Source organism: Mirounga leonina, unplaced genomic scaffold, assembly GCF_011800145.1.
Source record: "Mirounga leonina isolate KUSES-001 unplaced genomic scaffold, KU_Mleo_1.0 Mir_154, whole genome shotgun sequence".
In the NCBI taxonomy this organism is placed as follows: domain Eukaryota; kingdom Metazoa; phylum Chordata; class Mammalia; order Carnivora; family Phocidae; genus Mirounga; species Mirounga leonina.
This window is the reverse complement of record NW_023270389.1, coordinates 24,345,134-24,366,674: the sequence shown is the minus strand read 5'-3', so window position 1 is coordinate 24,366,674 and position 21,541 is coordinate 24,345,134. Positions and strand designations below refer to the sequence as shown.

The window sequence follows — 21,541 nt, the reverse complement described above, 5'->3', positions numbered from 1 at the left end:
GGATGGGCCCTGGAGCCCCATAGGAGAAAAGGGTTCGTTCAGAACCCCTTCCCCCCTTCCCTCTCCTTGGACATTCTGAAATATTTTCATTTACAACAAAATTATGAGCCCACAGCCAGGAACCAGGACTCCTTGGGAATGGGGCTGGAACATCTTTTTGTGTTGGGGTCAAGTCAGAAGTTCCCAGAAACTAACCTGAAGGGGCACCTGCTGGCTAAATGTGGGGTGCTTTGAATATTGAAAAAACTGCAATAAATTGAATCACACTCATTTTTCTGAAAGCTGGTAAATAAAGGGAAAAAGCCAAGTAAACTTGCCTTTCCTGTATGAACTATACCTAATAGTAAGCAAATTGTTGATGAACGTTTTTTTTTTTTTGTTTCTGTTTTTGTTTGTTTGTTTTTTTGAATAGAAGAACTCTGGCTAACAAACACAGGAGGAAAAAACAGAATTAGAAAAAAATCTCTATTTTGCAGCCCTAATGATAGCATGGATCTAAGCAATGATAATTAGTGGTTGCAGAAACCTTTGGGTAAAATGCTGAAGGAAACTGGTCATGGATGGATGGATGAGCCTAACAGCTCCCGAACCTACTCGTCAGTTCTAACCTTGTAAATAAAGAGGCTCCAGGCATGATCTACCTCCTGATGGGCTACTATGGGATGTACCCAGCACTACGGATGAAATATTCTTGCCACAAAACCAGGCCCTAGAGCCAACTGCCATTTTGTAGGAAAGATGGACTCAGAACCAAGTTGCATGATACCTCTGGATTTCAACCTGCAAAATTCAGAATGCGGTCAACTCTACACATGGAAAGAGACATAGAGACAGTTCAAATAAATGCAATTTGAAGACTTTATTTGCATACTAATACACACAAGTCACTGGTAAAAATGACCCAACATTTCCCAGACAATAGGGAACATTTGAACACTGATTGCCTATTTAAGAATATTACAAGGATTTATGGATAAATCTTGGATGTGATGATTTATGATGCAATGCTAAGAATTTGCTTCGGGATAATGCAGGTAGGTGGGCTGGGTAGCGGAGGGGGCGTGGGTGCAGATAAAACAGGCCTGGCCATGTGCAGGTGAGTTATGAAAGGTGGGAGGGGTGGTGTTGCATGGGGATTTATTGTGCTATAATCTCTCCTTGTGTACATGTCTGGAGATTTCCGAAAGAAAATGTTAGCAACAAGCAATAAAAAGTATGGGCATACAACTTAATTTTTCCGTCATGATGGCGGTGGAAGTGGTGTGTGTGTGTGTGTTCTCATGCTCTATTTGGACCCAATTCAAGTTGCAGCTCTAGAACAACTGTATCCTCCTGAAAATGACTTTTTGACCATTGTGAAGAATGCCCCAACCGAACGAACGGGCACAGCTGGATTTCTAAGGGGTATCATGCAGCCAGGCTCAAACACAAGGCCGCGACTTAGGGGACTGCCGGGGCCAGCCCAACACGGTTATTCCCACGATCGAAGACTGAGTAAAACTGCCTAATGAAGACATCACCCAGGATCCAGAGGGGCCCAGCGGGAGGCTGGATGTCAAGCCCTTGAAAGCCGCTGCTGCAGAACTCCATTCCATCCACAAAGTCCTGGGGTGGGAAAGAAGGTGTAAGTGACATAGAGGGAGAAAGGGAAGTAGGGCTGCCTGGAGGCTGTCCTGTGTGGTAGTGATGTAGACTATACCGAACGGCCTTGGTCGGTCATGATGTTGGCTGGTTGGTTCTTCCTTCCGCTTCATACACCTCCACTTGTGTTCACACCGTTTTGTATATGTGGACCTGGGCTTCTAAGTTCTACAATTTTGAGAACTGTTCATCTGTCGTACATGCTCCCTGCCTCCCATTTTATAACTGGGAAAAGTGAAACCTTGTTCCATGATCGGAAGAGCAAAAGGTTTGGCTTTAGAAGATCTTGGCTTAAGTTCTGGTTTCTTTAGTTTCTAGTGAAGCTCAACTTAATTTTTTAAGGGAGAGAAATTACATTGCTGTTTTCTTGATGTTCTGGGGAAGAATCCTTTTTTAGGTGTAAGGCAAGTAGGCATCCATTGTCCTGTGAGGAGAGTGTAACGTCCCCCAACCTTACTTTCTAGTTTGGCAAAGACTTGGGGTCTACCAGGCAGGTGTGGGCTTTCCAACAACCATTTGAGATTTGAGGTTGCTGATGAGGGTCTGGGAAGTTTGCAGAGAGCTTAAAGCACCTTCTTGAGAGGAAGGGGATAACCATGCACTTCTGTTGCAGCATTCTTGGCAGATTGAGGTGGCTCTGATTGAAATCTCCTGGCAGAAAAGGACAAGGGCACCACGCTGGGCATAGGGAAGGAAGTGGGGTGAGCAGGGACTCACATAGGGTGCAGGTGGGAGAGTATGAGGGTACCGGAGTGCCAAAGGGTATATAGGCTGATGAGCTTGGCACAGTTAAAGTGTCTAGCTTGTCCCCAGTTTGGTGTTCATAGTGGCAGCTCCAGAATCCCTTTGTTGGGGAAGCTTAGGGGGCTTGACATGAAGCTGTGTTTTAAAGTGAAACATTTGTTTTCTTAGTAGTGCAATTGCTGGACCATAGGGTAGTCCTATTTGAGGACCCTCCATACCATTTTCCAGAGTGGCTGCACCACATTGCATTCCCACCAACAGTGTAAGAGGGTTCCCCTTTCTCCACATCCTCTCCAATACCTGTTGTTTCTTGCCTTGTTGATTTTAGCCATTCTGACATGTGTGAGGTGGTATCTCATTATAGTTTTGATTTGTATTTCCTTGATGATCCGTGATGTTGAACATCTTTTCATGTGTCTGTTGGCCAACTGGATGTCTTCTTTGGAAAAATGTCTATTTGTGCCTTCTGCCCATTTTTAATTGGATTATTTGTTTTTTGGGTGTTGAGTTTTGTAAGTTCTTTATATATTTTGGATACTAACCCTTTACTGGAGTATGTCATTTGCAAATATTTTCCCCCATTCTGCAGACTGCCTTTTAGTTTTGTTGATTGTTTCCATCACCATGCAGAAGCTTTTTATTCGATGAGTTCCTAATAGTTTATTTTTGTTTTTGTTTCCCTTGCCTCAGGAGACATATCTAGAAAGAAGTTGCTATGGCCAGTGTTAAAGAGGCTACTATCTGTGTTACCTTCTAGGATTTTATGCAATTGCACTTCTAAGTATTTATCCAAAGAATACAAAAATATTAATTCAAAGGGATACATGCACCCTGATGTTTATAGCAGCATTATCCACAATAGCCAATAGCCAAATTATGGAAATAGCCCATGTCCATAGACTGATGAATGGATAAAGAAAATGTGGGATATATATATATATGAATGTTAGTCATAAAAAGAATGAAGTCTTGCCATTTGCAGTGTTGTGGGTGGAGCTAGAGAGTATAATGCTAAGCGAAATAAATCAGTCAGAGAAAGATAAATACCATATGATCTCATTCATATGTGGAATTTAAGAAAGAAAACAAATGAGCAAAGGGGAAAAGAGAGAAACAAACCAAGAAACAGACTCTTAACTATGGAGAACAAACTGCTGGTTACCAGAGGGGAGGTGGGTGGGCGGATGGGTGAAACAGGTGATGGGGATTAAGGAGGGCACTTGTGATGAGCACCGGGCATTGTATGAAAGTGTCGAATCACTATATTGCACACCTGAAACTAATATTGCTCTGTGTTAACTAACTGGAATTTAAATAAAAACTTTAAAAGAACATTTGTTTTCACTTGCATTGTCTGTTTATGCTTGGTGGCTTGGGGAAAGCGTTAATGGAGATCAAGGTGTGTGTGAGGGGTAGGTAAGTCCCTAAAGTGCTCCACACCTCAGCACCTCCATTCTGACGCAATCACCCTGGTGCTGTGGGTGACTCTCTGGTAAAGTTAGTGTGTTGAGTGTCACCAAAGAACGGCATGTGATATGGAAAATCTGGGCCAACTGTGGTGTGAATTGATCATAGATTTCCCCCCAGGGACTCCCTTTCTACCTCATCCTACAAACTTAGGAATCTACTGCAATAGAAGACCCTTTCTGGTTTGAGGAGAACGTTAATCTGAACGTGAGAAGATACAACCTCATTCCGTACCTCCTCCCCAAGTAGCTCATATCTTGAGCCTCTTAACTTTCCAAGTCTCAAAATCCTCATCCACAGAATGGGATAATAATATCCAATCTTACTGGGTGTTTGAGGGATTAAACTTGGTCAGTTGAAAAGTCCTACATGACAATGTCGGAAAACTTCACTAGATGGCTTGTCCAAGGTTTACTGCTGCTTCATGGCTGGATGGGAATGGAGAGAGAACCAGCCTGGTGGTCTTTCCCCCATAGGCAGCTTTGTCCTTTCTAGAGGGAACGCCCCTTCAGTGCAGGAGAAGATGGGAGCGGGGCTCGGGCTAGATGCAGCCTGGGTACAGGCGACCGAAAAGAGGAAGTGGTGGGCTCGTGGGGAAGGCCCCATGCCTTGAAGAATAAGGAAACAGTTCTTACCAGCAGGGTATAGGCAGTTGGTTGGAGGGTGTAGGAGACGCCAGTGATGGTGAAGGTGACATCCGGCATGACGTTGAGGTTGGCACACTCCACCCCATACTAAAACAACACAGAGGACCCATTTAGAGGCCTCCCCGCTCCCCTGCTCCCGCCTCCTCCCTACCCCAGGCGGCACTGACTTCTCCATCCATGGGTTCGGCCCCAATGGCCTTCTGCAGCTGCTTGATTTTGTCTGAGGGGCCTGTGATGAGGGAAGTCCCTGTGTCCACAATGGCCTGGCAGCCCTCGGAGCAGAACATCACCGCGCCTCCCACCTGGATTCTGAGGACAAAGAAAATGTCATCAGCCAACCCCTGCCCCCGCCCCCACCCCCGCTGTCCCCCTTCCCCTCAGCCCTGAAGTTTCCCAGCCTCCCCAGCAGCTCTCACCCCCTGCTGGGCTTTCAAATACAAATGATTTCCAGTTTGACTGTCTCACACATCAGTATTTCTCAGTTTTTCTGTGACTGAGATCCATACCAGAAAACACATTTACTTTTGGACCCAGTACACACACACACACACACACACATGAAATAAAAATGTCACGAAACAGGGCTCAACCTTAGTATATGAAGTGTACTCTGATATTTTCTATTTTATTCCATTTCATTAAAAATGCACGTCATGATCCCCTAAAATGAGATCATGACCCATAAATGGGTAAGTCCCTCTGGCTTGAAAAACCTCAGTAGACAGTGAGCACTGAGGCTTTTCGCCGTTACATCCCCAGTGACTAGCACATGCCCTCACCTTGCAGAAGCTTATTCTTGGCGGAACTGAAACCTGAATTGCATTTCTTTAAATTCCTGCATTATCTGACACAGTGCTCAATATGTGACAGGCATCTGGTCCCACGTCCCTGATTGCTCCATGCCCGCCCCGCCACACGTCTGCGCGTATGGATGTCAAGGCCCAGTCCATGTCACCTCCTTCATGAAACCCTTGCTTGAGGAGTTCTTCGGGTAGAAGCTGTCTTGCCCTGTCTGCCAGGCCACTCCTTTGGCACGTCTTGTGGAACACTGACCACCTCCACCTTACAATGATAGTGGTGTGTATGTGTCTCATCTTCTGGACATGCTTCGTGGAGGCGAAACCTGAGTCCAGTTCACTCCTGTACCCCCATGTCACCCACCCCTGGCCCTATGTGTGAATTGACATTAAATGAGCCCCAAGTAATTGGCAGAGGATTTTTATTTATTGTCTCTTGACTTGAGGGCGCAGCATGCGTACCAGGAGGGAAGCTGAGATGTGGTACCTCGTGCCTGTTGCCCTGGCAACCGCGGCCCCTTCCTGTACCTTTGCTCAGCACCTCCACACTTCTGGCTTCACACGACGAGCCCTCAGGCTCCTCTCCCAGGGACCAGCACACTGATTCAGGTCAATTCAATGAAATTCTTTTTCAATTCAACTGGCCTTGTGCCCGTCTTGAGTTCTTGTCTGTACCATAGCTACTTTGTGGAGAATACTCACGCATCCAGGGCAATCTGCCAGTAGCCTTGCTTGGTGACAGGGACCCAGTTCAGATTCCCGGAGAAATGGGAGTGGTCATAGCCGCCGAAAATGAGTTCACTCCCCGCACCGCCTTCTGGGTCACTGCAGGGAAAGAAAAAGACAGATTGTCAGGGAAGGGCCACTGGGATACCCTAGGAACAAGCTGGTCATGTACACCAAGTAACCAGATAGGCAGAAATATCAGCCTGGGCTTTGACACCAGGGCTCCCAACTACTGCAAGTTGATTAATCTGGGCTTTTTGGGGCAGAAGGATAGAAGTATAGAAATAGCTCTGCTTGATGATTTGTGAATGTCTTCTTGCTTCTTGGATAAAAGGGCTAGGGAGGAGGTAGATGGGGACAGCTACTCTGGTCATGCAGAACTCATGAAGAACCAAGGCTAGGACCACTGGGGTATGCACATACCATGCGACTTATGCATCCCCAAAAAGCCTTTTCCACCAAGTATCTTTCCCACTATTGTTTTGGTGGTGCCTGGAGTTTCCATATGATTCACTCCATCGTGTTAAGGTGAGGAAGCTAATGGGAATGCAACATGACTTATGAGAACTTGAAACTTTATTAATTTTCATTGGTGTTGATTTTTCAGAGTGTGATCTGGCACCTAACAGGATTCTGGGGAAATAGGACATGAAACTAATTCATTTTTAGGAGGAAAACGATCAGAAAAATACAAAACTCAGGGCGCTGCGAGGCCTGGTGGTAAAGCGGAAAGGAACCGGGTATTGTGGGTATCTTAGGAAAGCAGACTTAGGGAGGTGGGGGGAAGAACCGCCATTAGTTGACGGCCTTTGTGCAGGGCCCTGGGCGAAGAATTTTACCTGCTTAATCCTATTTATTTCTTACATCAACCTTGTGCCCATTTGAAGAAACTGAGCCTCGGGGCATCAGTCCATGTCAGCCAGACGGCAAAGCCTTTGCTCTTTCCCACCTTCCCCTCTGGCTTTCCGGGTTGGAAGGGAGCAGGGGGGCAGCAGAGGGGTCTGGGCAACCTGCCATCTTGCTCACAGTTCTGCCCTGTAGTTGGTCCCAACTACAGCCATGCAGTTTAATAAAGGAAATTCAAGGCTCTCCACGTGGAAGTGGAAAACAAGGGAAATGGGCTTGCGTGAAAACAGGGTAAGCTGAGGCCAGATATACCGGGGAGGAGTTAGAAAGGTCAGAAATCTCTGTCCTATGTAGGGATGAAGGTGAGATGACCCTTTCAGGATCCCAGGCAAGAGTGGCCAGAGGCCGGTGAGCCACATGACCTTTTCCAACTACAGGAGGCAATTTTTTAAAAAATTGCATAAATTGGCCATTTTTAAATGTACAGTTCAGTAGTGTGAAGGCTATTCATGCTGTGGTGCAGCCAGTCTCCAGAACCTTTTCATCCTGTGAAACCACAAGTCTATACTCATTAAACAACAGCTTCCTTCCCCTCCCCCCACACCTGGCAACCACCATTCTACCTTCTGTCCCTGTGAATCTGACTACTCCAGGCACCTTTGTGTAAGGGAACTCATGCACAATTTGTCCTTTTGTGACTGGCTTGTTTCACTTGAAATAAGGTCCTCACGGTTCATTCTCTGGTAGCCTGTGTTGGAATCTCCTTCCTTTTTCAGGCTGAATAATATTCTATTTTATGTAAATTCTGCATCTTATTATGTCCTTAACATCCCATTATTTTATCGTCAGCTTCCTTTGGAATTTTTTCCTGCCTCCTCCCACAGGAATCAAGCTTCCTGAGGGCAGGGACTGTCTTCCTCGTCTCACTATGCTCCCCGTGCCCAGCACTGTGGTCGCCACACAATAGGAGCTTGATAAACATTTATTCCCTGCACAAATGAATATCCAACCCCAGAGATTCCTCCTATTGGTTCAGTGCAGTATAGTTTACAAAGTGAGGCAAACCCCATTTCCTCAATATCCAGAGAGGGTAAGCCCAAGGTCACACAGCTGGTAATAGGTCAAGCAAGAGATCCAAGCCAGGTGTTTGACTGCTAAGTCTAGTGCTCTTTGAGCTGCACCCATGTTGTCTCCCTGTGGTTGTAACTGACCTTCACCTTGGTGGGCTTGCCAGGCCTACCTGCTCATGTACACAGAGAACATGGGTATATCCACCAGGTTCTGCGCCATCATGTTGTCGAACACTGGGGTCACCCCTCCCACAGCCAAGGAGGGGTATCCCAGGCCCAGAATTCCATCAAACTCTGCGTTCACAAAGGTCTGGCCCGGCTCCGTGACACTCTCTCCAAATTGCTGGCCGGCCACAACCAGTCCTTCCACCTGATGGGAGAAAGCCCGAAATAAAACTGCTTGGGAGAGCTTTGGTACAGTCTCAGATTCCCAGATTCTCCCTCTGGTCTGAAGTGAATTCTTCCCCCACCCAACTTGATTAAATGAGCACAGTGATTTCACCACATTCCCACACCCTTAATTTTTTTTATGTAGACTTCAAAAAAAATTGAAGTTGAATACAGAAATCCTAAGCGTACAGTTCGGTGCGTTTTCACAAACTCACCCTGGTCAGCAAGCTCCCAAACCGGAAGCTGCTTCATGCACCCTGCTAATCGTTGTACCTTTCCTCAATAACACCTATCTGCTGGCTTCCAACATCTACTGCTTTTGCCTTTTCTTGAATTTTACATAAACAGAATCATACAGGATGAATTCTTTCCTATCTGGCTTCTGTCACTCAACATCATGTAGTGTACTATGTTGAAATTTCGTTCAATGTCATCAATATCCTGTGGTATGAATAACCGTCATTATCCATTCTACCATCGATGGGTATTTGGATTGTTTCCTGTGGTGACTATCGCTAACAGTGCTGCTTGGACATGACTTTTGATGAACATGCACTCATACTTCTGTTGGACATATGCCTAGAGGTAAAACATCTACAATGTATTGGAAGTTTGATAATGTGTGAGGTCGGAGTCCAGATTTTTTTTTTTTTAACTTTATGGATATCCAAATGACCTGGCACCATATTTAATAAACACACTCTCATTTCCTCCACTGCCAGTTTCATGGTCAACAGAATTCAGAGTAGTTTCTGAGTTTTCCATTTTGTTCCATTTGTCTATTTGCTTATCTTGTGGCAATACCACACTGTCTCAATTACTATAGCTTTATAATAGGTCTTGATATTCGTAGTGTTTTTCTTTATCTAGATTGTCTTGGTGTATTACATAACCATATACATTTTAGAATGAGCTCATCAATTTCTGTTGTTTTGACTGAGGTGACATTAAGATCTATAGATCGATTTGAAAAAACTTCGACTTGTCCATAATACCGAGTCATGAAATACTGAGTCATTTCTATTTATGTAGATCTTCCTTAATTTCACTCAATACGTTTTCCAGGTTTTGGAGTGGAGATATTGCACATTTTTTGTTAAATTTATTTGTAGGTATTTGATGTTTCTGATGTTATTATAAGTAATGTCATTACAAAATCTATTTTCCATTTGTTTTTCCTGATATTCAGAAATACAAACGAGTTTGTTTATCTAGTATTCAGCAACTTTGCTAAATAATTATTAATCCCAATGGTCTGTAGATATTTTTGGATTTTTTACATATAGAATCTTGTCATATGTGAATAATACAACATAGTTTCTTCCTTTACAATCTTAATGCCCTTAGTTTCTTTTTTCTTGCCTTATTGCGCTGAGAGCACCTGTGACTCTTTTTTTTTTTTTTGCCTTAACTCATTCTCGAAAGGCTGCCCCCCAGGCTTTCTGCTCTGTGCACTCTTCCTCTGTGGTATTCCTCCGTGCTGCCATTCTAGAACCCAGCACCCTGAGCAGACTGGCCCACTGCCGTTAGTTCAGGCAGGGAGTGCTACTCCTGCCTGGCCAGGCTTCCCCCTTTCCCTGGAAGCCAGCTCCTTGTTTCCACCTCTTCCTGAGGCAGATCTGAAAGTGTTCCCCTAAAGGCTCTGAACAATATTCTGTATCCCAAGTTTCTGGCCCAAAGAGAAGAGATGAGGGAATTGTACTCACATAGACTTGGTCAGCTCCGATGATTCCAGACAAGCTCCCAGTCCCATACTGAATGGAGAAATGACTCCCTAGCACACTGTATGTGTTGGACTGGGAAGGGTAGAACCTGGCGTGTGTCTCTGGAAAAGCAAAAATGCCGCTGTTGCCTGGGCCACCAGCTCGCTGCCTTCCTTCCTGCCCTGAGACCCCACAGATGCAGGATCTCTTCCTTCAACTCCCAAGATTGAGAGGGGGCCTCGAGAAAGCTTGGCCATGGCCCACCTTAGTGAGGTACCACATTCTTCTCTAGCCACATGTGGTGGCTTAACTGGGGACCAACTAGTCATCCCTGGGCAACCATGGTGGCTCACAGTGACCTCATGAGGCACACGGAGATAAGCATCATGTATCAGGCGCCGGCAGAAGTCTCTGTCAACTAGGGGGGGTCAGAGCCTGGCATTCAAAAGAATCCCAGGGATAAACAAATGCCGCTCCAGGCAATGACTCTCAATTCCTTGCCCAACCTGTAGACACCTAATCTAGGGGTTTTCTGAGACATCGTGTCTCTAGAACTTATCCAGCATAGACTCAGACATCTTTCTTTAGCTCTTTCCTTTCTAATGCTAACAAAGACACCTGAGTTACCTCTGGCCAAACTGACCCACCCCCGTATCGTGCCCCACCAGCCCCACCTCTGATATCCTGGGATAGGCCACCAAGCCCTCTTGAAGCGGGTGAATAGTCAGCACTAGAACCCAACCCACCTACCTGCCCAGAAACAGACATTTGAATGGAACGTTCCCCATTCTTTTGGGTGTTCCAAAGGGAGTGAGTCATGCAGTATTCAAAGATTTGTACTGAGTTTGTATTTTCGGTGGCTGAGTTTCCTCCTATTAATTCTGGTCAGTATGAAAGTTGCTAGCTTGGATACCAATCAAATTTTAGCTTTCTCCCTGGCCCAGCCCTGTTTCTACCGTAGGTAGTCCCAGGGCAGACTCAGAGGTGGAGAGGGGAAGCTGGTGTGGCGTGCACGGCCAGTTTCTGGAGCTGCCATTCCCTGCTGCGGATCCTGGCCCTACTTACTGCAGGCTGGGCTGGTGCAGTACACAGAGGGGACCCAGAGGTTGGAAGAGCCAGTGTCAAAGATGACGGTGAAGTTCTGCGGTGGAGAGCCGATGGAGATGGTGCCGAAGTATTCCATCTATAGGGGAGGGAGGGAAGGGAGCCGAGTGAGGGTGGTAGGAAAGGGGAAGGTGCTCACCGGGGGGCCTAGGGAGAGTTCTCTGGGACCAGACCCTGGCTAGCACAGACTGGAGCTTACAGAGCCTGGGGAGTGGCAACAGAAGGTAGAACTAGCAGACAAAGGGCTACAAGGGAGGAAATCAAATCAAGTCTCCCACCCTCTACTACTTCTTTAGCTCTCATTTGCGTTATTCCTCATAATCCCTTTGTGAGCAAGGCAGAAGAGGCAGTAATCCTTTTGTTCTACAATCAGGGAAGGGAAGCTGGTGAAGGTTAAATCATTTGGCCAAGGACACACAGCAGGGCCCTTCTGTTTGGGATGCCATTTCTTTTGCAGAGAGCTCTACACATTTGGGCACACTGGGGCTTGCTCGGTCAAATCCATGGGGACCCAGGGGATCAGTCCTTATGGGTTATCCTAGAGGAGAAATCCACACTGGCCTTTACTTCAGTGTTGCTGACCTGACACTGGCCATGCCCAGAGGCCAAGCCATCCTCCCCTCACCCCCTTCCCCAGCCCCTGCCCCAGAATGCCTCACATCCAAGTAGTTGATGAGGGGCTCGTTGGCATCCTGGTTCATCGTGCAGGACTCAGTGAACTGGATCATATCCAAATTCTGGGATTTCCAGAACTCAGAGAGCTGGCCCCGTGCCCGCAGCTTCTTCCGGAGGGACTGATGCCTCCTGAGGGGCACCCTGAGGACAAAGCCCCGTGTGAGACAGAGATGCAGTTCTGCCTCTCTCAGACCCTCCCCTCTCCCCACCCCATTTTTCCAGAGGTAAACTGGGAGATTACACAGGAGAAGATTTGCAAGGCAGCAGAGTTGCCAGAATGGGCCACAGTTTGGCGAGAATTAGTGCCCTCTCTGCCCCTGGCCTGTCGGTCTTGTCTCTGCTCCTGAAGAATCTCAGAATCTTTGACTTGAAGTGGCCCTCCCTCTCAGAGATGAGCTCTTTGAGGTCGTCTAGGAAAACGATCTGCAGTTGTGCATGAACCTCATAAGGGGCTGATTTAAAGGGACAGAAAGACTCTTGGAGGCAGCCATGGTCAGTCCCTTGGGCAAGTACTCGGTCCTTTGAGCTCCCAACCAAAGCTGCAGGTTCCTGCTCTTTAATAATGTGAGAAGCTCCCTGGGACTTGGGCAGGCAGTTCCATCAGAGGTGGGGCAGAGGGATGGCTTGTGGTGGGCTGGGGGTCAAAGCCAACACAAGATGGCCACTTTTCCCAGCCCTCAGTTTCTTCTCCTCTTCATTTCCCCATCAGCTTTCCTCTCCCAGGGCAGCGCTAAGCCTGAGGGCAGGCAGCTGCCCCCACCGGACGCAGTGCTGGGGACGTGGCCTCACCTGTGGAGCCGATGTTGAGCCAGCCCCAAGTCCAGGAGCACCAGCAGCAAAAGAATGAGTGTTTTCATCGTGAGCCCAACCAGCAGCTTCTTCCTCGCTCTGCCGTGGCCTTCCTTGCCGCCTCTCCTTTCTGCTTTCCCACAGGCCAGTGGGCGCAAATCTCCCTAACTCTCAGATCTGCCCTGCCCAGCCTAGTCTGAGGACCCAATGATAAGGCCTCTTGCGTCAATAGCCAGGCCCAGAACAAACACAGCGTGTGTTAACAGGGCATTTCACTTCCTTCCCTTAGCCCCCCTTTCCCTCCAGCAGGGGCAGGGGTGGGGGCTTCGTGGATCTGGGGTGGGACTTGGGGGTCTGTGCATCCTCCAAGAGCAAGACAGCGATGCAGTTTCAACTTCTCCCAGAAATTTTGGTGTCCTCCCCTGATCCCTAGAGACCCTGTGGTCATTCCTTGAGAGGGCACTGTGCCCCTGGGCCCTGGGCCCTCTCCACCCACGTGTTACCACGAGTGGTTTGGCTGAGGACTCCCAGCCAGAAGTGGGTAGAAGACCAGTCATCACTTGTGGGACAGGATTCTAATTCAAAACACCAATCAGGTTGTTTTCTCTGTATTTCCTATTCTCCCCTTTTTCCCTCGGGAGCCCCAAGGGCAGTTGACCCACCCTCCATCCACTTTGAGGCAGAGACTAGCACTCCTCAAAGCCCCTGAAATGGGATACTGGGCTTGGGGAGCTAGTTTTTTGCATCCCAAGGACTTGATGAATCTGGGGTGGAGGGAGGTTTGGAAAATACAGAAGCAGTCCTGGGCAGGGGGAGTGGGAGGTCCTGCACGTGGTGGGGGGCATGGTTCTGGAGCAGGTTCCCGTATTAGTTTGCTAAAGCTACCATAACAACTTGACACAGATTGGGTGGCTTAACAGAAATGTATTTGCTCGGGATTCTGGAGGCTAGAAGTCCAAGATGAAGGTATGGACAGGGTTGGGTTTCCCTGAGGCCTCTTTCCTTGACTTATGGAGATGGCCACCTTCCCTCTTCCCTCTGTGTGTGTCTGTGTCTTGATTTCTGCTCCTTAGAAGTCATATTGGATTGGGGCCCACTGAAAAGACCCCATTTTCACATAATTAACCTCTGTTGAGACTCGATCGCTACATACAGTCACATTCTGAGGTACTGGAGGTTAAGACCTCAACGTAAGAATTTGGGGGGATACAAGTCAGTGCGTAACAGTGTCCACAGACAGCAGGACCCTCAGTCTGTTCTGGTGAGTAGGGGGCGGTGGAGCTCAGTGCTTGGTTATCCCAGCATGATTAGCTATTGCTATGAACCCATCTCTATGGCCATCTCACTTCTTAAACAGAGGGTGGGCTTTATCGCCTTGAGTGAGGATGGAGGGTGGTGGGGAGGAGCACCTTCCCCTGACCATGACCCAGAACCGGGGCAGTCGAGGCTCTGGAGTGTAGGCAGAGAACCAGGGTTCAGGTCAGCTTTGCTCTGACTAGCCAGCGACCTGGCAGTGTTTTAGCTGCTGCCGTGGGCTCTGCTTTCCCTCTTAGAAGCCCAAGCAACAGGCTAACTTGGGGTTCGGAGCTAAGTGGAGCGCTGCCTTGGGCTCCAAAAGTGTTTAAAAGAAAGCCTCTTCAACATTTACCCCCTGTCAGTTCTCTTTGACCTTTCACTGGGGATGGAGGTCTGCCCCCAGGAGGGCAGCGTGAGCCAGAAGAGGCTAGACATTGAGATAATTCGTGTTGGCATTTTGCTCTGTCATGACTTGCCCAGGATTACCCGACCACTAGGTACCTTAGATTTGTTATCTGCCGAGTACCCTACATACATTGTTGAGTTTTAAGGAGGATTAAAAACACAAAATATGGTATGTGGAAGTACTTGAGAAACAGTAATATGTCATCTGACTGAAGATCTTCACTATAAAAACCGTGCACCCGGGGCGCCTGGGTGGCTCAGTTGGTTGAGCGACTGCCTTCGGCTCAGGTCATGATCCTGGAGTCCCGGGATCGAGTCCCGCATCGGGCTCCCTGCTCGGCGGGGAGTCTGCTTCTCCCTCGGACCCTCCCCCCCTCTCATGTGCTCTCTCTCTTATTCTCTCTCTCAAATAAACAAATAAAATCTTTAAAACAAAACAAAACAAAACAAAAACCGTGCACCGGGAGACTTCTTGCCATTACGGCAAGCCTGCTTACATAGCAGACGAAGACACTGAGGCACAGAGAGGCAGAGTGACAGCCCCAGGAACATGTGGTTCCTTTAGTGCAGAGCTAGGGTTAGGACCCTGACCTCCTCACTCCCAGTCCGGGGATCTTTCTGCTACAGAATGATCATCGTTACCACTGCGGATGATTTGGGAACAAACGCCCTTGGGGGTGCCTGGGTGACTCAGTTGGTTAAGTGTCTGACTCTTAATCTCAGCTCAGGTTTTGATCTCAGGGTCAGGAGTTCAACCTGCAATGGGCTCCACGCTGGGCATGGAGGCTACTGTAAAAAAAAAAAAAAAAAGCCTTTGGATATATGCCTGTTGGTGTGTGTATGTGTGTGTCCTTTAAGAAAAGAGAGGGAAGAGCATTTGGGGTGAAATGGTACCATGTTGACAAGAACAGGCCATAGTATGGGCAAGGATCCTATCCTTCAGCACTGAGAGAGGCTCTTTGGAAAGAAAGAGGGATCCTCAGGGATGTGGACTGGAGGCTGGTTGGATGCAGAGCTTTTTTGCCTGTTTCCAGAACATTTGAAAGCTCTTGGTGGGACACCGTCCAATCAACTTCTCGTTTCTGGAGCTTCAGTTTGAGAAGATAAATTAACAATAAGAGGATGGTTTCTCAGTGCTCTGTGGACATCAGCTTTATCATACCTATCCGGTAGGTATTATTTTAAAGCCCATTTTACAGACGAGATAACTGAGGCGCCGAGAGTTTAAGCAACTTGCATAAGGTGCTGTAATCAGCATTCAAAGCCAGGTTTGCCTGACTTTAAAGTTGATGATCTGTATTGGGTGATCTCGAGGGTCTGACGTTCGAGAATTTCTTCCTGGGAGAGAAAGACCAAGAGAGAGGATGGGAGGGAGGGGGAGAGGGGAAAGGGGGAGAGAAACTAATTTTCCACGTGATGGAAAATTTGAGGCCTTTTAATTGTAAGAAGAGAGAAGGGTGTGTGGAGGGTGGCAGGTGGTGGTGAGGAGCTGTGTGATGAGCAATCTTGTCATTGCTTCTTTTTGGCAAATATTTTCTATTTTGCCTTCAAGGAGCCTCTCCGCAAGGATCATTACTGTACTGCTGACAGGTGCAAACCGCCCCCCATACCCCCTTCTGCTAGTTACCCCTGACCCAGACGCTGACTTCTGAAAACTAGAAGTTTAAGGTTATTTTTTGCTTGTTGCTGAGAGAGCTCCTGACACAAAGACTTGCTTTTCCCAGTGGCTTGATCTGCTCTGGTTTGGCAAAGCCTCTTGTTTTCATGCAACTGGAAAAAAAGAAAGATCCGATGTCTCCAGCATCTTGCCGTGTCAAGAATTCAGTTAGTGTGAGTCATTTCCAAAACCACTGTCAACCCTATTCTGGGAAAGTGCCTTTCAGACCAGAAATGATTGCAGTTCACCCTGCAGAGGACACAGGCACTGGGGCGGTCCGTCACTTGAATGCTGCACGTGTGTGCGTGTGCACTTGTCCTGTACCTGTGAGCAGGAAGAACAGCATGCCAACAGCATCCGTTTCTCTGCTTGTTACTGAGCCCAGGCTTTGAAAGCCAGACGAGGCAGGATTTGGCATCCATCCCTGCCACTTAGGTGGAGGTGTGATATTGGGGTTGTTTGGGATCATTAGATTGCTCTGCTGCAGAAAAGGAAGAACGGTTTCCTTGCAGGATGATGTGAGGATTCCATGAGACCATCCTCAGGAGGCGGGCTTTCTATGTGCCACTCAGCCCAGTGCTTGACACCCAATTAGCACTTAATACTGGGGCCCTGGCTACGCGATACAGACCAGGGCAGGTGCCGGACATGGACTAATGCCCGTTCTATGCCATCCGCCGTTCAAAGTGCTTTAAACATCCTCACTCATGCAATTCTCCCAAAGACCCCAAGAGGTAAGTAGTACCAGAGAGGTAAAGGAATTTGTCCGAGGTCACACACCTGGTGGTAATGGAACCGGGCTTGAACCCAACTAATCTCTCTATGAATCTGTGATCGTTTACAACTCCCACTGCCGTCTGTAGTCTATACGTATGTTACTGTATGTATTAGCTTGCCAAAATACGTCGTGGAGACTATCTGCCCTTTTGTGTCTTTTAACAGTTCAGGAAAGCGATCAAGACTTCTGCCTGTCCTCAGTTCTTCCTGTGTGATCAGGGGCTCGACCATTTAAAGGCTGGGAAATGAAAAAATAAATAAATAAAGGCTAGGAAATGAAAGTGCTCTCCGACCCTTAGTTTCTTTATTTGTACAATGAGTTTGTTAGGAAGATTAATAAAAGCATCCGTGAAAATGGGTGATGTACAGTGAGTGTGCAATAAATACCAGATTAAAATTTTATTATAAGGGGAAGAGAGAGTATACTTCACAATTGTGACAGAAATCCGATGCCTTTCCTTCATTATCTCTGTGAGTTTTCGTTTGCAGACTTATAGCACCAGGGGACTCAGCTGACAGTGCTCTTGAATCTTTTCCTTCCCGTACCAGCTCTGCTGGCCTCAGAACTGGTTCCATTCTGGAACTTCTGTGAGCGCCCCCAGGGTAGGATTTAGGCTGTGGCTGAATAGGAAAAAAGGCAGAACTTTAATCTCGGGATCTTTGTAAAGTGTGTTTGTCTCCATTTCTAAAAAGTCTTGTTTTGTTCCTAGTCCATTAAATGCCTTGGAAACCCACCAGAGGGAAAACACGTACTAAAGATGCAGTTAAGATGAGGTCTATTCCAGGACACTGGGATACTTGTCTGATCTTCCTTTCTGGTTTAACAAGCTTCTTTGATCGGAGAGTCTCCAAACGGAGCCCCATTTTCCAAAGCCTTGGCAAACAACACTCATTTACTCACACAAAAATTGGGACACAGAGTCTCACTGAATTTTTTCAGAGACAAGAATCCAAGGCTCCAAGTTTTTCTGCCCAAGGGGTGGGAAGCAAAGACAGGAAATGGAGCGCCTCCCACACCAAACTCTCACATGCATGTTCGCTGGGGGGTGGTGGCAGGAGGTGACAGTGGCTTGGGATGGAGTGGGGATGAAACACCGGGAAAGCAGTGGTGAGCTTAGATTTGTTCTGGAGATAGAACCCATGGGCCCTGATCCTGAATTGGATGGGGACAAAGGAAAGGAGGGACCAAGAACGACTCTGGGAATTTGTCCCACAGACACACTTAAGCTTGTGCGAACAGCTGTTGGGTCCAGGTTATTTATTCATCAAACGTTGATTGTGATGGGAAAGCTTGGAAATAGGGGGTCAGGAAGACTAGCTAAATGGTTATGGTATAGCTGTACGATGGAACGCTATGGAACCATCACAAAATAAGGAAAAAGCTCCAAAGAAGAACCCCTAGTCTATATAGTTGGGTTAAAAAGCATGTAACGGTATGTGCAGTATGCTATACCATTTCTATAAAACGGAAGGGGGCGAATGTTTATAGTCCCATTTGCTTCCATATGCATAAAATATCCCTGGTAAGATATACCAAGAAACTGGTAGCACTGGGTACTTTCTGGGGAGGGGACTAGGTGGGTGGGGCAGAGCGAGGAGGCTTGTATACCATTTTGTAATTTTTGAATTTTGAGTCATTGACTATATTACTTCATTAGTTTTCACGTGACTATATTCCTTTATTAGTTTTCTATTGCTGCTATAGAAAATGACCACAGACACAGGGGCTTAAAACAGAGCAAATTTGTTCTCTGATAGCTCTGTAGGTGGGAGGATTGACCTGGGTCTCACTGTGTTAAAATAAAGGTCAGCAGAGCTGCGTTCCTCTCTGGAGGCTCTAGAGGAAGATCCGTTTCCTTGCTCTTTCCGGCTCCTAGAGGCTGCCTATATTCCTTAGGTCGTGGCCCCTTGCTCTGTCTTCAAAGGCAGCAAGATTGCATGTCTCCATAGACTCCTCCCCCTTTGACCACGGTGGAGGGAAGTTATCTTTTAAGCAATCGTGTGATTAGATTCAGCCCCATCACCCCCAGGTAATCTAGGACAATCTCCCCATGATTGGGGTCCTTGATTTCATCCAGCTTAGCCATGTAATTCACATAAATTCCAGGGATTAGAACGTGGACATCTTTGGGAGCCACTATTCTGCCTACCACAATTACCTGTTCAAAAACATTTTAAATGCAAAAAAGAATAAGTTAATGACTCCTAAACTCTGGGTATGAGCTCTTGGTGGGGAGGGATAATGGTGTTCTTTACTGAGTACAAGATCAGGGGAGCGAACACAGGCTGGGAGAGGTGGAGAATCAAGGTCTGTTTTGGGCAAATTCTTCTGAGGTGCTGGTAGACTTCCCAGGGGTGATGATATCAGATTGATGCTTGAGTATGTGGGTCTTGCGCTCTCATAAGACTTGTTTAGGCTGAAGATATAAGTTTAGGAGACATCAGCAAATACAAAGTTGTTAAAGCCATGAAATGGGCCGAGGACGCCCAGGGAGAGTGCGGGGATGGGGAGGAGGAGAAGCCCCAGGATGTGCTCTGAAGTCCGCAGGTGGGTGAGGGGGAGAATGAGCTGGGAAGGAGCCCGGTGGGGATGCAGGAGGCCACATTCCCTCCTCCCAGAGACCCCTCAGCCACCTAGATCAGAAGAACCACCACCCCACTCTGTTTTTCTCCATCACGCTCCTTGCCCACTTTGCATGTTGTGTTTATTGCTTGTGTCTCCACTAAGCTGGGAGCTCCCTGAGAGCAAAGCTCTGCTAGTTGGATCATTGCTGTATCCCCAGCACCTAGCAGTGCCTCGCTTAGAGTAGGCTTTCAAATAGTTATTAAGTGAAGGAGTGAAGGAAAACAAACCAACTTAATCCTTCTCCCCCACCAATCCATAAATAATGAAGATGGCTTTAAAATCTAAAAGTTAGAGAAGAAAACAGCACAGGCCTTTTAATCCTCCAGTGACCATTCCCCATGGGTACGTTTCCACAGGAGTTGTCTACAGAGTGTGCTTTTAAACGATACCTCTGTTCCACCCTGCTTGGAATTCCATCATTGTCCACTTTTCCCCTAGAGCGAGGCATTCTCCTCTCAGCCTAGTGCCTAGCCCCCAGCAAGCTCTCAATAAATCTTAGCTATTTATTTGGGCTTTTAAAAATGCAAATATCCCTGGGAAAGATGGCTCATAGAGTCACTAACTCCTTAGTATGAATTAGTTTCTCAGCGGGAATAGCTTTTTTTTTTTTAAGTTTATTTATTTTTAGCAAACTCTACACCCAATGTGGGGCTCAAACTCACAACCCTGAGAATCAGGAGTCGCACAGTCTTCCAGCTGAGCCAGCCAGACGCCCCGTCTCAGTAGGAATAAAGAAGGACCTTAGAGTGTGGGCAGGGGTGGAGATGCGGAAGGGGAGATAGTGTTTCCAAAAAAATGTTAGGGAATCTAAAGCACATCTGTTTGTGGTTTTGCCGGGGCCCACACCTGCACGGCATGAAGATTGCTCTGCAAGCTGCATCAGCCATTGGCTTCTGATTCCAGGGGTGTGAGTCTCCCTCCGGGCCCAGCCAGGCAGTGGAGGAAATGAAGAGGCTTTCCAGGGAGGGGCCAGGGCAGGAGGATGGGGTAGGGCGGAGAGCAGCCACGGTGAAGGCAGTTGCCTCTGCAAGACGGAAGCCTCTTCCCGCTGCTGATGCTGCACCTCCAGGAGTCCGGTAAGTGGCTCCGGGGAGTGTTAAGAGTTCGCTTTCAGTTTCTTCCAGCTTGTCTGGAATCCAGGCAAGCCCGCTGTAGAGTCGACACTCTGTGGCTTAAAGGGATGAGAGCAAGGCGCCCACCGTTCCTTACAGTGGTCGCTAGGGTGCTGTGATGCGCCCTCAATCCCCTCATCGGTGCATAAGCTGACAACTGTGCACACAGATAATGGAGAGGAATTTTGTCCTTGTGGTTGGGGTATGTCGAAAGGCTTATAGGAGAAGGATGGAGCTGCCAGCTTGGTGCTTTACGGTGAGCCGTTTGGGAGCCTACAGGCAAATGTGTATTGTTGGGACAGACAGACGTATGTGTCCACCTGTCCTAGATCCCAAGGTAGACAATGAGCACCTTGAGGGTAGCAGCCATGCCCTGGTCTAGACATTTTGGTCCTCCAAATCCCAGCACAATGGTGGGCCCATGGGGATTTGTCGACACCTGCCCCCTGCAGTACAGTGAATACCTGCAATGTGGCTAGTCCGAGCTGAGAGGTGTCGCAGGTGTGAAATGCATACTGATCTCGAGGACTTGATAGGAAAAGAGAACAAAAAATATCCCAGTAATTTTTATATCAGGGGCGCCTGGGTGGCTCAGTTTGTTAAGTGTCTGCCTTCGGCTCAGGTCATGATCCCAGGGCCCTTAGATCCAGCCCCGCATCGGGCTCCCTGCTCCACGGGAAGCCTGCTTCTCCCTCTCCCACTCCCCCTGCTTGTGTTCCTGCTCTTGCTATCTCTCTGTCAAATAAATAAAAAATCTTTTAAAAAAATTTTTTATATCAGTACAGGTTGAAATAATCATTTTTTGAATATATTGGGTTAAATAAAATATATTATTAAGATTAATGTCCACTGTTTCTTTTTGCTTTTTAAAATGTAGTTACTACAACACTTTGAATTCATGTGTGACTTGTGTTACATTTCTCTTGGACGTGTCTGGTCTCTATTGCCCTGACTTTTGTTCTACCCCTTCTCTCTTTCCTCAGCTCTCTGATCAGACTAGAGATGCCCTTCGCCTTGGGCATATAAAGGCCTCAGAATCTTTAATTGGCCAGAGTAAGAACTCCTGTGT

General features: G+C 47.4%; 1 protein-coding gene across 2 annotated transcripts; it reads right to left on the bottom strand.

Moving 5' to 3' along the window:
* Nucleotides 1–1,421: 1,421 nt before the first annotated feature.
* CTSE (cathepsin E) lies at nt 1,422–12,667 on the bottom strand. 2 transcript variants are annotated; one of them, XM_035009516.1, is made up of 9 exons: nt 12,600–12,667; nt 11,795–11,951; nt 11,097–11,214; nt 10,035–10,153; nt 8,109–8,308; nt 5,999–6,121; nt 4,667–4,808; nt 4,488–4,586; nt 1,441–1,605 (listed from the first exon to the last, which is right to left on the bottom strand). In XM_035009516.1, exons 1-9 carry the CDS (start codon nt 12,665–12,667, stop codon nt 1,441–1,443), a joined length of 1,191 nt encoding a protein of 396 aa, XP_034865407.1. The 2 variants fall into 2 exon arrangements, with proteins under 2 accessions (XP_034865408.1, XP_034865407.1); XM_035009517.1 differs by lacking the exon at nt 4,667–4,808 and having other exon boundaries at nt 1,422–1,605.
* Nucleotides 12,668–21,541: the final 8,874 nt, after the last annotated feature.

Excerpts from the sequence above, each read along its gene's own strand:
- CTSE (XM_035009516.1), bottom strand. The coding sequence starts at position 12,667 with ATGAAAACACTCATTCTTTTGCTGCTGGTGCTCCTGGACTTGGGGCTG. Across the intron at positions 4,587-4,666 it reads CCGAACCCATGGATGGAGAA|TATGGGGTGGAGTGTGCCAA; the intron begins GTCAGTGCCGCC and ends GTGTTGTTTTAG. Across the intron at positions 1,606-4,487 it reads CAACTGCCTATACCCTGCTG|GACTTTGTGGATGGAATGGA; the intron begins GTAAGAACTGTT and ends TTCCCACCCCAG.